Consider the following 16,835-nt stretch of genomic DNA (forward strand, 5'->3'; position numbering starts at 1 on the left):
ATTTGTGCTGGCAGATCAGTACCCTAACTATCACTAATGCTTTCTTTCAAACCCAGTAGGTCTTGAATTCTTTAAATTAACAGTTTTAGTAGGATAGATGTGCTCCTTCATCCATCATGGTACGAAGAATAGTCATGTTCCCCAGGAAAATCAGAGATACGGGCTTAAGCCTTTTCAAGGGGAAGATGAAAGTGACCCCATGATTCTTCTTTCTCCCAAATAAGTACTCTGCCTGCTCTAACAGAAAAGTCCTTGCACCTCATTTTACTTCCTCTGCTTTCTTAAAAGTGCGAACTGTGCATCTCCTCCCTGCTTATCAATTAGGAAGGTAAAATATCTCTTCCTTTCAAGCTGAAGTTTTTTACTGGAGCAATTCCTGGTACCTATGGAACTGTAGCCCCAAGAACACTGTGAGATCTCTTCTGTTTTTGCTGGCCCTGTTTTTCTCTTGGTTGGTTTTTGGATGTGTTCCACTTATAGTGACTGCTCTGAGTCCTATTTTGGAGCTGCTGAGTCTCCAGACATTGTGTGTGATGCCCAGGATAGAGCTGTGGTGTCTGCTCCAGTGTCTGGGCACATGACAGTGATGAGCTGCAGTACTATTTATTTGATTTAATCTTGAATCTATATTGAATAAATGCATAAAAGATGGAAAACCTAGTGAGTAATAAGAGCGATAAAGGATACACAAAACAGTTGATATCAAAGAACTCTAAAAATTCTTATTTTCTATAGTTACAGATTTATAGGAAGAGATTATATATCTAATGGTGCCATAACCTGCTAAAGTGCTTTTGTTGCAAGTGAAAATCTAATGTGATATCTTGTATACTGCCAAGTATACAGAAAATACTTGGTGTTTTGAGAGAATTCATATCTATAAAGATATGTTTAGGGTGATGCATTCAGTGCAGTGTAGTTTGCAGAGGTTAAGAAAGTGGCTTTCAGATCAGCAATCAGCATGAATAATTTACGTTTTACGTCAAAATCTGGATGAGTCAAAAGCAGGGTCCTAGAGGGATTAGGCTTCCAAAACTATTCTCTGCACTTCTGTGCAAACAAGAGAAATAAATAGGCTGTGATAGAGAGATTGTAGTTGAGACTAGAGCTGTACCATGGTGTGGTACCTGTGCTGAAACAGGTACGGTTAAGAGATGAGAGGCTCCATTTATGGACACAGTGCAAAGTGCTGCACACCTGAGGAGCAGGAATAATTGGCTTAGCATGCAGAGGAAAGCCAGTGACAGGCTCTTCGTGGCTCATAAAATTACTATGCCAGCTCACTGCCACTGCAAATGCATAGGTCCAGTGGGAGCTGTTCTCCACCAGATAGGTAATCATCCTCATTTGGCAAGACTGCGTTTAGACTGCAGCGTGGCATGCCTTGTCTTTCATTGGAAAACAAACCTTTGTGAAGTTAGGAAAAGTTTAAATGGGTAATTCACATAGTAAAGGCAAGGCTGATGGAAATTAATTCCAGGTGCAAAAGGAAATTAAAGGGAAAAAACTGAACATAAGATAATTTTCCTGAAAGAAAAACAGGGTGGTTTTTTAATTGAAAGTGTTCCCATTTGGGTAAAGAGTAGACATAAGTGCTCAGCAATTAGAGGAGTTGTTCAGGTTTCCTGTCATTTCAAAAAGACATATGGTGTGTCTGCATCTTGTGTTGAACAAAGCTGCTAGAATAAGGTCCATGCAGTCTGAAGTGAAGGATATTTGGGGTGCAAGTTCAAAATAAACCTTGCAACAGGAGTTTGTTGGAAACTTATCTGCAGAATAAAGAGTTTTTGGATGTGGATTAGCAATGAGGAGCATTATGTTAGGGGGTTTTATTCATGTAGAGTTCTTGTCATTGAATAATATGACACATTTAGTTAATTGCATCTTTAGGGCCAAGATAATTTTCAGCCTGTTACTACAGATTTGGCAAATGTAAGAGAAAGCACGAAGTAGCCACTGGAGCTTCCTAGGAAGAATTAAAATATAACTTTGTGAAGTAAATTTCCTTTTGATTAAGATAATCATGCATCTGATTATGAAAAATGAGTGTTAAGAAGAGGTCTAAGAGAGAACTTGGTGTGATTACCGGTGAGGACGGTAATATCAAAGACCAGCAGTGGGATGGGTGGGTTTCAGCCTTCAGCAATGAAATTGCTTTTTGTACCCAAATGCTGTAATAGTGTTTTTTTTTTTTCTAAAATGGAAGCTGGATATTATGGTATTATGTATCAGCAACATTAATAGATTGAGTGATTCCCAGACAGTGGTGGGAATGACAAAACTGGCTGTCATTCTCCAGGAAAACTTCATAAGTTATGTTGTCTGTGGGAGGGCTTTTGATCTGCATGCTTTGCTTCTCAAATCTAAAAAGTAGGCAACCCCTATGTTGTCTCTTACTGGACTTTCTGGAAATCAACACCCTACTGAAAGATGTAGGAAAATCATTAGAACATATAGAACAGGTTCAAGATGGCCTGGCCTCTTCTTTTCCTTCTAATATATTTCAAACATGTAATTTTTTTTATTATTATTACTTGGATGCAAAGTACTTCAGTTTGTGGTAGGGTTTTTTCATTAAAACCCCAAGTCTTTCTTAAGCCCTATATAAAATCTATGTGAACTTCAGGAGTATTAAGAACTACAGTAAAATCTTGAGAGCTGTCTCACAGCCAAACAGCCTATGAAAAATTCTCAGGTTTAGTTTCCCCATTGCTAGCTCTGAAATGACAGCTTGGACAGAAGAAAGTGGGAGGGGAGTGCATCGCCCTCTTGTCATAAGTGCAGGTCCCAGTATTTCTTTGTGTCTCAGAAAGATCTCTCATATCCTGGAAAAAAATCAGAACAAGTTCCCAAAAGCACTGAGTATCAGCAGCACCTGTGACCTGTAAACATCATGTTTGTGGCACCAGCGTCAAGATGAGATCTCCGCAGTGTGACTACAGGTACTAATGAACACGGCAGTTCCCTCTCCCAGTTCAGCAGACTGATCAGGCTGGGACTGCTTTCCTCTTTGAAAACAATAAAAAAAGAAAAAGAGTGCAAGGTCTGGGTTACTTTCCATTCCTGCAAGTACCAGCTTTTTTGGGAACAGCAAAGGTGTGAAATCAGCCTACTGAGCCTGCTGTCAGCAGTGGGTGTTGCAGCCCACAGCCAGTCAATAGTTATTATGAGCCAAAAAGGCAGAGAAACCCGGCCAACTTGAGCAAAAGATGCAGCAGCAGAGAAGAGTGCAGAATTCTGGCATTTGCTTGTTGCATCGTGGTCTGCTTTTATTCTTGCTGTATTAAAACTGTCATGGCTTTATGCTAATGTGGTTTATTCCTAGCCAGTGATTATTATGCTTTGAATTAGCAGTGCTCTTGAGAGCATTTCTCATGAAAAAAATCATGTCTTTCTGAGAAATGCAAATGAGAAAGAAAAAGAGCTGTTACTTGCATTAGCTTGGAACTGTGTGTGTGTTTGGAGAGGATGAAGGAGAAGGGACACTTTCATGACTGATGCCAGGCACTGCAGGACTCTGAGGCCACAGATTTCTGTGTAAGACAATACTGAAATTCAGGGAAGACCAGTCAAAATATGGAAATGGTTTTGACACTGTGTTTGGCTTTCAGTGAACCCACCCTCTGGGTAGAATCTTTTGACTCCACTGTTAGTTTTGCCTGACTGTAAATCCATACTCATTTACTCTGAGTGGGAAAAGCTTCCCCAGGGGCAGTGAGAGAACAGCTGGTGTGAGACAGAGTTATGTTGTGAAAGCAAAGTGTCTTTAAGGGGTGTTGGTTCTCCAGGAAATGGCCTCAGCAATACCAGTTAGGACCAGCTAACAAAGAGAAGTTGTTGCAGCTCTGAGATTTCATAACAAAGGCACTTGAGTAGCAGAGATCTTGGCTCGGTAATGGCAAAAAGGAGAGAGGGTGAGCAGCAAGAGGAATTTCAATATGTTTCAGCTGTAGGTTTATTAGCAGGAAGCCTAATTCAGCACAACAGTAGTGTGTCATTCCCAGTTTGCTCAACAGGCCACTTCCTGCATCCCCTAAATAAGACACCAAAGACAATACCAGCCCACTGCTTTTAGCAGCATCTCTAAAAAATCACAGCAGTGGAACACAGTGGGATCTTACGTGCTTGAACTAGAGGCATCTCAAAAATGGAGGAAGGGGAAAGGAGTGGTTCCTTTGGATCTGCATATAGAGGCTAGTGGTCTGTACCCTGTGCTGGTCTTCAAGGCCCACCAGGTTCCAGTGAAATCAGAAAGTTTAAGGAAATTTCTGATTTCCTCTTATTTTTACACATATGGTTTATTCAGCATAACCAGGCAATTCCCAGCCTTGATACAGCATGTCCCAGCCCCTGTACAGGACAGAGCCTTGTAATGGGTTCTTTGGATAAGAAGGTATTTCTCCAGGCAGTCAGGCACAAAGAGCTGGAACAGAATGAAATGCTTTAGCCAGATTATCTTTTATTCCCTCTGCTTTAAATTGAAAAGAGATATTCTCTGAGAGGTCTGTCTTTCTCTTTATTACCCCAAAGAATAGCAGTTTTTAAACATTTCCACTAAAATATCTGGGCTCACTCTATCTTGCTGGCTAGCTTTTTCTTTTTTGGAAAGTTACAGGCAGCTGTATCTGGCATTGATATTTTACAGGAAAAAGGATTATGTTGCGTGTTAACATTCAAAACAAACAAGAGAGCAATAACAAAATAACCAACTTTCTTGCAAAAACCTGAGGGATTCAAATAGTAGTTCAGTTGGAGTTCTGGTAATGAAACCTCCTTTGTGTTAGAAATGCGTCTCTAGCTGTTCCCATGAAAACCAACCTAAATGTGGCTCACTTAAAGCCTTGAAAAAATTTCCATTGAGACACATAAGAATTTGCCAGCCAAAATCTCTGGTGATTCTGTCAGTGTGGAGTGGGCGTGATCATCTCTTCAAAGCGGTGTTCTTGCTGGGGTTCCTGAGCTCAAGCTCATGCCTGAGGTTAATATTTAAAATACTAGAGGTGAATAGAAACACTGGGCTGTTATCTTCAGAGCAGGAGAGGTGACAGTCTGCATCCTGTCTTTATGGATCTGGACTGTGTGTGCAGACCACTCAAATCAGTGTTAGTGGCAGTGTCACGTTACAACACAAGTCTGGGAAATGGTATGCCTTAAAAAAAACCAAACACCAAACCCAAACAAAATAAACACCAACAAAAACTTAAAAAACCACAAAACCCCTGCTTGTATGCTGACTGAACTACGAAGCTGTGGCACAGAGATAACCTCTCGTGTTGCTGGTACCTTCCCTCTGTTGGTGCTTTCTTTGTGGTCCTGGCTTTCCTTTCTCTGTGCCTCTAATGACAGAGATGTTATTTCCCAAAACTATCAGCATAAATTTTGCCCTGCAAATGTGAGACAGGGGGACCATGCAATATAACTACATTAAGTGATCATCTCCAGACTTGTCTTGTTCTCATCATGTAGGAAGGGTAATTTAAGTTCTTCAGGGTTTGTTTTTTTTTTTCCGGTATTGAGACTATCATGATTATTACATGATAAACTATCATGTAATGATAAACTATTACATGAGACTATCATGAGTATTACAGAGTAAAGGTTGCAGATAACTGAAATCTTAAGAACAGAAGCTGAGTGAAAAACTTCTATCCCCTTCAAGGGAATTTGGCCCTAAGTGGGGACTGTATTAAAATCCAAAATTAAAAGTTTAAATGTTAAAAGCTAAGCATAAGAATTGGAGGGCAGTGAGTGGGCAGAAAAATGGGACTAGACTTGGGCCCCGCACTACAAGAAAGACACTGGGGTGCTGGAGAAGGGCTGGTAAAGTTTCTGGAGCACAGGTCTTATCATGAGTATCTGAGGCAGGAGAGATTAGGAAGAGAAAAGGAGGCTCGTGAGGACCTTATAGGTCTCTAGAACAACCTAAAAGGAAGGTGTATCCAGGTGGGGGTCAGCCTCTTCTCCTAGGTAACCAGTGGTAGGAAATGGCCTCAAGTAGCATTAGGGGAGCTTTTAGGTTGCATATTAGGTCAAATTTCTTCATGGAAACAGTTGTAAAGCATTGGAGCAGGCTGCCAGGGAAGTGGTGCAGTCACCATCTTTGGAAGGATTTAAAAGATGTGTAAATCTGGCACTTGGGGACGTGGTTCAGGGGTGGACTTGGCAGTGCTGGGTTAGTGGTTGGACCCAATCTTAGAGGTCTTTTTCATCCCAAACAGTTCTCTGATTCTATGTTTTTTTAAGCACCCTCTCTCTCACTAGGAAGTTCCTAATGTGGCTCCTTTTTGTAATCCAAGCAATTTTAATGGACACAGTAATGGTACCAAAGGGTCATTATTTATCAGGGTCCTTGCTCTTAATAAATATTAATTAAAGGAAATGTCTCTTTCCATTACAATAAAAAAAGTAATATTTCTTTTATATTATATTGCATCCTTTTTCTTAAGCTTTCTCTTCCCCGTTCTCTGTCACACTTCCCCAGGAATGGCTGATGGCTGAACTGCCAGTTGTCCTGAGCAAGGTAGAACAATTTGTTAAAAGTCACAACTTTTATAACATAATAACCCATATTCTCATTGAATCTTGTTGTTACTACTGTTCTTTACAGTAGATTAATGATTTCACTAAAATAAAATAAAAGAATGTTAAAATAAGAAGGACTACAACTATTTCCCTTTGTTACTCTTCTTTGTGTCCGTGAAAAATTTTGGCCATCTGTGTGGTTTTCTGATAACTTATTAAAGCATTTATTTCACTTCCCACCTTCCTTGTGTTTTTCTCTTTTTCTTGCTAAAATTACAGCTGAAGAGGTGGAAAGACTGGCTGCAATGCGTTCAGATTCTCTAGTACCTGGGACTCACACGCCTCCAATCAGAAGAAGGAGCAAATTTGCCACTCTTGGGAGACTTTTTAAGCCATGGAAATGGAGGAAGAAGAAGAGTGAAAAATTTAAGCACACTTCAGCAGGTAACAGTCGCGTTGGGGTCGGTTTATTAATCTGGAATTTTTTGCTTATCAAGGCTGAAAATTTGTAATGCAGCCTCAGTTTATATGTATTTCAACTCTTGAAGCTTGGCTTGGAGAGATTAATCAGATTCTAAGAGAAGATCTTCAACTTTGTAGCAAACTTTTTCTTTAAAAACCCCAAAGTGACACATTGGGTGCACTACAGTTAGATCAGAAGCTCACCAAAGCTGTATTTTCAGGTTCTGCTACTAGAGCTAGAGCCTAACCCAGAAGAAATCTTTGAACATTGATTCAGCAGATTATGAATAAAGGAAAAAGCAGTATGAAAAGATAATGCTAGTGGTCGATTTAGCCACATTTAAGCTCCTGTGAGTGCTAATAAAGGAGTGAGAAAAATACAGGATGAAGAAGTTGCCATTGTGTTGAGTAATTTGCATAACCAGAAATTACTCATTCCATTGAGCCGGAATTATGTGTCCCTTGTTTTTTTGAGAAAACCGAATCTCAGTTCCTGCCACACCCCTCATTTCATCATTGCTTTCTTGCACTTCTAGTACAATACCCTTTTTTATTAAAAAAATATGGAAAACTGAAAAAATGTGGGTTTATAATGTAAATTGGTATGAGCAAGAATCCCAGATGCAGTCATTGATGCATATGGTGAAAACTTTGCAATCTATTTGGAAGGTTTATTTTCTCTGTTCTTTCATGATGGCCAATAATTACTACATTTGGTTCTGCAAGTCTTTAGCCTGGATTATCTGTGAGAAAACATGGAGTTTCTCCAGAATTCTTATTGTTTTCACTAGAACTAGAAGCGAAGCAGTGAGTGTCTTGCTCCTTCAAGTGTCAGAAGAGACTTGAGTTACAATCCAGTTGCTTTTCTGCCCTGTGTATTGCACAGTAGAAGGTTTTAGGCACTACTTGGGTGTACCTGTGGCACCCCAAATCCTGTACTCCTGAAAGTGGCCCATAATGGGGTGTGCTATCTCATTTTACTAAGTGAATTCTTGAATGACTTTATATGCAGAATAAGTGTTTTCAGAGTTTGTACCTGATTGAGTTCTTTACTGTGATTTTTGACTTGACAGCTGAAAAGCTGTTGTCACCAAAAATGACATCTTTCTGCAAAACAAAAGACTTGTCTTTCATGTTCTGCATCAGTCATAACCATAGTGTAGTGTAGTAGGATTTCCATGAAAACCACCTAGCTCTTAGGGATATGTGGACACTGTGGTGACAGCTACTCTGAATCTAGTTTCAGCATGCTGCCTTGGTTGGTTACAACTAGGAGAATAACCATGGCTGTTCATTGGGTTGCCAAAGCTTGCCTACTGTTGATTTTTATGTTTACTGCAGCTCCAGCTGATGAGGCTGAGCTGCCTACTGCCGTGTTAGACTGACTGGTTTGAACCTGGATGGAATATGGCTCCATAGTCCACTCTGGGCATTACAAGAAGTATTGATAAGATTTGCCCCATTACCAAAATACTTGGAAAGTACACAGTGATTAAAACCAGACTGAAAACATGTATTTTCTCTTGTCAGAGGAATAGGAAGTTTTACCAGACATGCCAGCATATATCCCCTAGTAAGAGTGAGTTCAGTGTCTGTAAAAACAATTTGAAAGCTGAGTCTCCAGGAACATTTGTCAGTCACAGTGTCACAATACCAGGTTTGATCTCAGTTGAATCCAAAACCTTTCTCTTTTTTTTAAGAAATTTTTTTTTTTATTTCTAGTAAGTTAACAGTATCCTGAAGCTGCTCTGCAAAATTTGTATTCCTGTCAGCTCCCCTGCTACTAACTGCAGCAAAATTGACAAGGATGTCAAATTTGCTGAGCACTCTGTAGGAGACAGATTTGCTTCTGGACTATGCGAGAGCTGGGACCTCACAGTTTCCATCATCCCCAACCCTGGGGGATAGGAATCCACCAGCACCTTACAAGACCCTACAGCAATTAAGAAGCATTGGTTGAAACTTGGATGCATAGTACAAAAGATTTGACACATGGAAAACTAGCATTTTTCTGACAGCATTTCCATGACCTCTTATCTAGTACCTCTGATCTCACTGAGAAAATATATTTAATCTTTATAATAAATCAAAGGACAAGCTTGTGAGATGGCATAATGACAGCCAGCATGAAACTTCATAATACTGGCTTAGTTTCTTCTAGGGCACTGATAAAGGTGACAGTTGGAAAAAAAAACATTCCTATTAGTGTCCTACAGGCACGCACCCAAGCTTTCCCATAGAACATCAGTAATTATAAAAAAATAGATACAAGTATTTTGTTAGGCCCTTATTTGCTGCAACAACATATTCAATTATTTTTAATGTCAAAAGTGGTAAGGGTCAAAACACATGGCCTAATCTGATGAAATTTCCTCTGATATTAATGGGAGATTCTTCTCTGGGAGTGGACGGGAAGGAAGAAAGAGTTGAGCTGACATGTAATGTTGAAAGGTTGCCTTTTTCTTGGTATTTCCAAGTGCTAACATTTTGTGTCCATATCTTTATCAGACTAAGAGCTCTTCTTATTTATTCAGAGATTAATGTTTTAAAATACAGTTTGGCAATCAATGAGCAAAAAAACCTTTTAGGTAATAGGAAAAGTTATTTTCTGACACCTGGTAATTGCATAAAGTGAGACAGTATGTAATTTGATTGATGGAGGACCTCGGTGTTATGCTTACTATATATGACTCCTCTCAGCACATCAATACTCAAATTGTGATATTTGAGCGTAAGTCCCCATCCTCCGTCTTTGTTACTGTATTGTCACTGACAAGCAGAGGGTCAAAAGGATGTTCATGTTTCGTAGAGTTTATATGTTTATAGGTTACCTTGGTTTTGGTATCCCTGTAGTGACGTTGCAGAAGGGTCCAAAGTCTGACATTGCCTTGGTCCTGACTTGGTAACAAAGAGTCGTGGGTTTGATGCAGACATCCCATGCCTTTGCCTCGCAGCTGGTCTCTATGAGATCATCATTAGGTATTTCGTAAAGCAGCCAGAGCAGGTAGAGAAGATCACAGGTAGGGTGATCTGTTTGCAGATGGGAAGCACCAGATGAGCCATTGGGTTTGATCTGAGCAACCTCTTCTGCTGGAAGGTGGTGTGTTAAGGAGGTGTAAAGAATGTGCACTGTGAAACATGAAACATGGGCTTTGGCTAGGCATAATCTCAGAAAAACAGAGAGATTACACTCTGTGGGGGACACCAGTGTATCACAGCAGGAAGAGAAACAAGTTAATTCTCACAGTAATTCTCAGTAATTCTAATTCTACTAATTCTCTCAGTAGTTCTTCTCCTGGACAGACGTTAAGTTCCCACCAGCACAAAGTGGTTTTCAATTTCAGGTCTGCAAATTATTTTATCACAGAACATCCTATTGAAAGTTCCTTGGTGGGTGATGAGACTGCCACAGTACAACATAAACTCTCCAGACACTGAAGTTCCATATACAGGGACTTAGACAAAGAAACCAAACTCTGCCACACTGTTATTCATGCTACAGTCAAAGGTATGCTGTATGTTTTTAAACTTAGGGAAGATTTCTACATGAAGTGTGGAAACCTTTATTTCTATGCAGGGACCATGCCCCCTCAATAAAATGTGAAGTCTTATAAAGCTGGGAGAACAGGCAAACTTCTAAATGGTAAGATTCTGTCTGTTGAGAAGATGGTTTCTTACAGCTGACAAGGAGCAGTCTCACGGCAGAAGAAGCCAGGAAGAAACATAATTTTCTATTCCCAAGCACATTTCCTTGGCTGGATGCAGCTGGGATGCTCTAGAAGACTGGTCAAGGTTTTAGAAGGCAAACAGGGCTCTCTGAGAATCAGCAAAGCAGATAGCAAGAGAGCAAGCTGGCTGTCTCCTCTACTAGACCTTTGTCATTGTTATTAATACCTTGATCTTCTGCTCGCCTTGCTGTGAACTTGGAAAATGTTCCTGGGTGTGTTGCTGTTTTATTGCAGTGCTGTACACATGCTGAAATGTCATTTCCTGGAGATGTTTTGGAGAAGGAACTGCTTCTGAAATAAAGAAGCTTGAGGGGAAAATGATTTTGTGCTTACTTGAAATATTATTGAAGGGGTTTTATCACTACTTTCATCAAAAGCCAGTTGTTTGCAACCTTTCCGAAAATAAAGTGTTTCAGCTGCTTGGAGGATTTTGAGTAGAGAAAAATGTCTTGTTTTGTCATTTCCCATTTCTGGTGACCTTCATTTTAAGAATTGGTGCATCTGTCTTCCACCATCCTTGCTTTCTGAATCACAGTGCTCGGGCAAAAGGGAGAAGGAAGCATGTAACTTATACTTGAAGGATACTAGTTTGATTGACAAGAGAAAAGCAGGAAATGGTGAGAAATTAAGGGGTGTAAAGAAAGCTCAGCTGTAAGTAGGAGAGCAAAGGATTCAGCAGTGTTTGGGTTAGGTCCACTGCTAGCCTGTACAATGGGCAGAGAAAGACCTGTGTCAGAAAAAAGCTCCTCAGCAGCTCTGTTGCCAAGTAGATGGTTGTCTGAGACAACCAATAATACTAAAGAGAGAAAAGGAAATCTTTTGAACTCAGCCTTTCCTCCTAGGTATGTTGAAACCTTCTCCTATTTTTGTCCCAATTTCCCTTCCTAGAAATACTTATGATCCTCCTCCACAGGGCAGTCCTCTGGTGTCACAGTTCCCATCCCAAATCCCATGGGTGAGTTAGTGAGCCACATCCTGCTCTGTGACCGCAAGAAGACACGACTGTGACTTTCTAGCCTCATGCTTGGGGTACCCTCCTGAGAATAGGGAGGATCTGCTCCTGTTTCATTGAAGGCTTCATTGGCTTAGGTTACATTGTAGAAATTGATGTTCAAGAACCTGTCTCAAGGTATAGGACTAGAGAGTTGGAAAGGATAAGACCGGAGCTGAAGTGGACCAGAATATCAGAAGAGACAAAAGGCAAACCATTGTGAGCCAAGCATCATCAGTTGGCTTGGGGAAAAAGGACATTCAGGGCAGGTTTGTGAATTGATCTGCTGCCTAAGGGCCTTAAGACTCTTTCAGTAGTTATCTGTACAGAGGATGACAATCTTCCCTTGCTAGCAGTTACTCTGTTAAGTAGGAATAGGTGAGGTCTGCTCTCTGGATCAAAAGATTTAAGTCAAATAGTGTAGACAGTGCCACAAAAGGGAGCATGTGGATTTTTTCAGTTTACTTTTTGGGGACGGCATAACATGCTCTTCCATTTGCTTTCATTCTCACTCAAGCCATTTAAAGGTCATAAGTGTGCCACAGCAAAGTTGACTCATCCAACCTTTAGCTGCCTCACTCCCAAAATCTGCTTTAAAGCAGATATTAATTCTGTGCCTGAATCTTTTTTTCCCACTTGTTAATCCTTGGTGCTTTGGTTTTTCCAGCCAGAATTTTTTTTAAAAGATACTCTATAAAAAAATCATATGCCAGTGTGTTTATGTAAGTTAAATCTCCCAGTCAGCAGAGGAGATTGCTTAAATTGGCAACACTCAAGGGCAAGGATTTTTCAGTGTTTCTGATAAATAACAAGAAGAAAACAAAATGTGGTAAAGCTGTTCAATTAAAGAAACTGTTATTCATAAACCATACCCAGATCATTTTATTCCTACTGCTGATTATTTCTAACTACAACAAGTAGATATTTTAATCTTTTCTTTCCAGAATATTCCAGTTGGGAGACATTCAATTATATGTTTCCAGTGCTTCTCTTAAACCTTCTGCTTTGCCAGTAATTGCCTTCTGTGTTTTTTCATGTAAAATCCTTAGGGTATTAAACTGGTCATGCAATTTAGGTGAGACCTTTGCCTGGGGAAATGAAGGAGAAGCACAGGCTGCAGACATTCCAGCCTCACCCCTGCCCATACTTCTGGGGAGGTTGTCTATGGGGTGAGAGACTTGGTGTGGTTTTCCTAAGTGCCAAGTTATTGACTTCTATCTGCAGAGGTTCTATTTTCATTGAAAAGAGTGGTTTTGTTTGGATTATTATCTAACAAGGATAACTGTTTTAAAGCACTTTATAGTTCCATTCTGTTCTTCTGAATTTTATTTAATATCTGCTGTGATCCCATGTGAAAAGTATTAATATTTCAGTTACAATTCCTCTTATACTTTCAAGACAGACTGTCTCTAGGTTTAGATAGAGAAGAGAAGTAATTATGTTTTTTTTCTTCTCTGACACTCATATTCTGATGACTTTGGAATATAATTCTGAATTCTGAGTCAGTGCTCAGAGAGAGAGCAAGGTGTCCCCTCCAGGCTAGCTGGATCTGAAACCACCCTAAAGTCTGAAATACCTGAGTCCTTCCTGTTCTCCTCCATGACAAAGCCTGTTACTATTTCTGTGTAAAATTCCCAGGGGTCCTTTTTAAGTGAAACAGCAAGCAGGTGATATAGATGCTGGTCCAAGGCAGGTATTTTTGCTGTGCTGGAGCAGCTCATACAGCATTAAGGCACTGCTACAAATCACTGATCATTTCCAAGATTTTGGGATAAGAGATAAAGATGGCACTGTTGTAAAACTAAGTCCAGACTTGCAAAAAAAGAGCTCTGATTTTATTAAGAAGCAGCAGTACAACCCCTTTTCAGAGTTAGAAAGGGCTGCTATGTTCACTGAGTTGTGATTATTTGAGGAAAGCACAAGCTGTCATTGTCTGAAGAAATGCAGCATTTTACAAGAACTTGGGCTCTTCTTGAATACACATTGAATGAAGCAAATATTTTTACATGAAGATAAATAAAAAATAAGATCATTATATTTCATTGTTTTCTACTTCAATCTTAAAAGAGTTTTTTGCAAATTTAGATTTCTGCTTGAAATTGGAACTAGATATTATTTAGTATAGCTAAAAACTTGAATTTCAAATATAAAATGGCCTGCTAGACAAGAAGACATTTGTATCTGAGGTCTGTTGAAGTATTACACTGCTTGTGTTCAAGAACTGAATAAAAACTAAAATCCCTAAGCAGTTCTATTTTTTGCATTGGTCCAAGACGGCACACTTGATGTATTCTGAATTTTGAAAATGGAAAAAAAAAAATGATTACATTTAACTTCTTTTTCTATGCACTGACATTTTCTTAATGTCTTTTGAGAAAATGGCCAGGAAAATGTACCAGAATTCATGCAAAACTGTAGACAACTTAAAAAAAAATTCATCTTTTGTCTTTCTATAGAGGGAGCAGAACTATCTTGTGTATCTGCTTACTGCTGTGGAACCAAAGATTCACAGAGATTTTTAAAGCCAGTGGTCATTTTCAGCCTCACAATTAGATAAACAGTCCAAAGCTAGGGTGGCAGAAGAAACTTAATAGCAAGGGAAAGTGATGGCTGTTTGCCTCTATTGCTGGTATTTTAAATTGTCAGCATTTTCAGATTTGTCATTTTAAGGAGATTAAAAGAATGGAAATGCATTTGGAAGTTGCAGATCTGATTTGTACAAGGAAGGCAGTGAAAGCAGTTGTGTATTTTTATACTTGAATTGCCAACTGGAAGCTCCTAGTTCAAAAATGGAGGAAACAATCACTCCCCGGGAGCATGTATTCCACTACTGAGCAGTGTCACTGTGTCTTCCTGAGATGTGCTGCAGAACATTTACAGGGTTTAAGAAGTGGGCTTTGCTTAGCTGGGCTGAAAAATGCGTTTAGGGATTGTTCTATCCCCGTGCCAGCTGTAATGGAACGTGTGAAACGAGGCCTCTAAATGTGTCCCGTCTTACAGGAAAGAGATGTTTAATGAGGCTGTTTGGTTTTTATGCTAATTACATTTCCAGCTGCTGTGTGAATATTATATGAGGCCACCCAAACTGTAATGCTACGACATAATTCTAAAACAGTGCATTCATGTTAAAATAATGTAATACAATTAATCCATTAGAAAAAGTACAAATTATGATAATTGAAAATAGATGCTGTTCATAGCATAAGCTTCTTCATGGCATAAGGATTAGAGAATAACGTCCATTGGAAATGTTTTAAGTGTTTTAGCAAGAAATCAGCAATAATGGAATATCTGGCTGTGGGGAGAGAGAATGTATGTTTGGAATAAGCTCATTCTTGTGTAAAAAGTTATTGTACATCCTCAGCTTCTATTGCTATGACTCATGAATGGAGGGTCTTCATCAGCCTGTGTCCTTACAGGTTATTTTAGAATTATTTCGTTTAACAACAAAATGTGTTGAAGCTGCATTTTATGTTTATATTGCATGTGAAGCATGGATATTAATTAGTATTTCTCAAGCTGCTGACTTTTGTTCTTTGGGTTTATACTGCCTTTATAAAGGCACAGTAGAAAATCACAACATTGCACAGTGACATGAAGCCATGAGGAAATTTGTCTTCACAATGGTGCTTTCAGTGAGAAGTGCAGTTGAGGAAGTTTTATTCCTAGAATACTGTTTTGCTCTCGCTCGGTGTTTCCTGCAGGGGAGAAATAAAGCAGGAATCCCCGAGGCCAGCATGGCAGTACCTCGAGCGAGTCCTGCTGTGACATGTGACCCGTATTGTGATTGGGAAATGGGTTGGTTTGTTCATGAGAGCATGCAGCCCAGTGGGTCTAGTCTGATGGGGCTTTTTAATCACGGTAGTTGCCCTTTATTTCCGTGTCTATGAGCTGCATTAAAAAGGCACATTCAGTTAGATATATAGGGTACTGGCAGCAGAGATGAGAATTCCAGGTCCGCAGGGATCTGAAACTTGGATGGCAATCACCCAGACAAGACCATTAACTTCATGAGCTCTTTCCAGGGATGCTGGGGCTAGTATGTTGAGGAATAATAAATAGTTTGCTAGAAAGAGAAACTCAGTTGCCCTATATACAGAGGATTAATAGGAAAACACAGATTAAGAATTGGAAATTAAAGATGGCTTGATGAAGAACAGTTTCATAGAAACCTTGGTCTAAGTCTTTTTAATTCTAGGGCTTGTTTATACATTGTAACTTGAATTATTTAAACCATAAATATGAAACAGATTAGTTATAACATCATAAACCCTTGGGTGAATGTTTATGCAGTTCATAAACTCATTCATTTTATTTTCATTCATTAAGGCAAATTTAGTTTTGAATTAAAGTGTCCACATAAGTGTTTAATGTGGCATTGATGATCCTCTTTGAATCTCCAATTCAGATTGCTCTTCCTGAGCACCCATGTAAGTCATCATAGGAGCTAATGTGCAGGAAAGAGTAGGTCAGACAACTTGAGGTGTCACAAGAGATGGGTTCTAGAGGCTTTATTTGGTGAAAGTTGCACCTGGCTACTTGGACTGCCTGAGGGACTGGGCAAAGGAAGTCCGAGGTGGTGATTATAGCATTTAATGAAGAGAGAAAGCTGTTGTCTTCTCTTCCAAATTCTGCTGCTAACTCATCCCAATCTTGTTGCAAACAACACTTGCAGGTATTGGACTCTTAAGTATTGCAGGACTTGACTGCAATTTGACCAGGTCTCCTTTTTTTTTTTTTTTTTTTTCCTTTTTTGGTCAATTTCTCCATGTGTAGGGTTTCTTCAGACCTGCAGCTCACAGAGTCAAGTAATTCAGAGAGAGTTTTGAATTACGGTAATAAAAAGTATTTCTAAAATGTAGAAGAAAATCTTGGGAACCAAAAGCATGGGGGAACAGTACTTATTCCTTTTAGAAGTTAAATCCCTATTTGGAGAAACATACAGATTTTCTGAATATTAACAAATTGCTTTACTGATACACCTTCAGATGAATGTTTCAATTCCACAGTATGATGTCTGTATAAAGAAGTAGTTAAAAATAAGAATTGATTTGGTTACTATTTGTTTGTGTAGGCTGAAGACATAATACTATCTGCTGTTAACTGCATCTGAATTGCTTATTATCTATAGG

The 16,835-nt window shown here is 39.4% G+C and overlaps 1 protein-coding gene across 7 annotated transcripts in view; it reads left to right on the forward strand.

The window, feature by feature from the left end:
* The window catches only part of PHACTR1 (phosphatase and actin regulator 1), a 295,584-nt gene that overhangs the window by 175,622 nt on the left and 103,127 nt on the right, over positions 1 to 16,835 (forward strand). For all 7 annotated transcript variants that reach the window (XM_068172561.1, XM_068171731.1, XM_068174243.1 and 4 more), the window contains one exon: positions 6,802 to 6,966. In XM_068172561.1, the coding sequence (XP_068028662.1) occupies positions 6,802 to 6,966 (165 nt within the window). The remainder of the gene's footprint in view (positions 1 to 6,801; positions 6,967 to 16,835) is intronic.

Source organism: Anomalospiza imberbis, chromosome 1, assembly GCF_031753505.1.
Source record: "Anomalospiza imberbis isolate Cuckoo-Finch-1a 21T00152 chromosome 1, ASM3175350v1, whole genome shotgun sequence".
NCBI lineage: Eukaryota > Metazoa > Chordata > Aves > Passeriformes > Viduidae > Anomalospiza > Anomalospiza imberbis.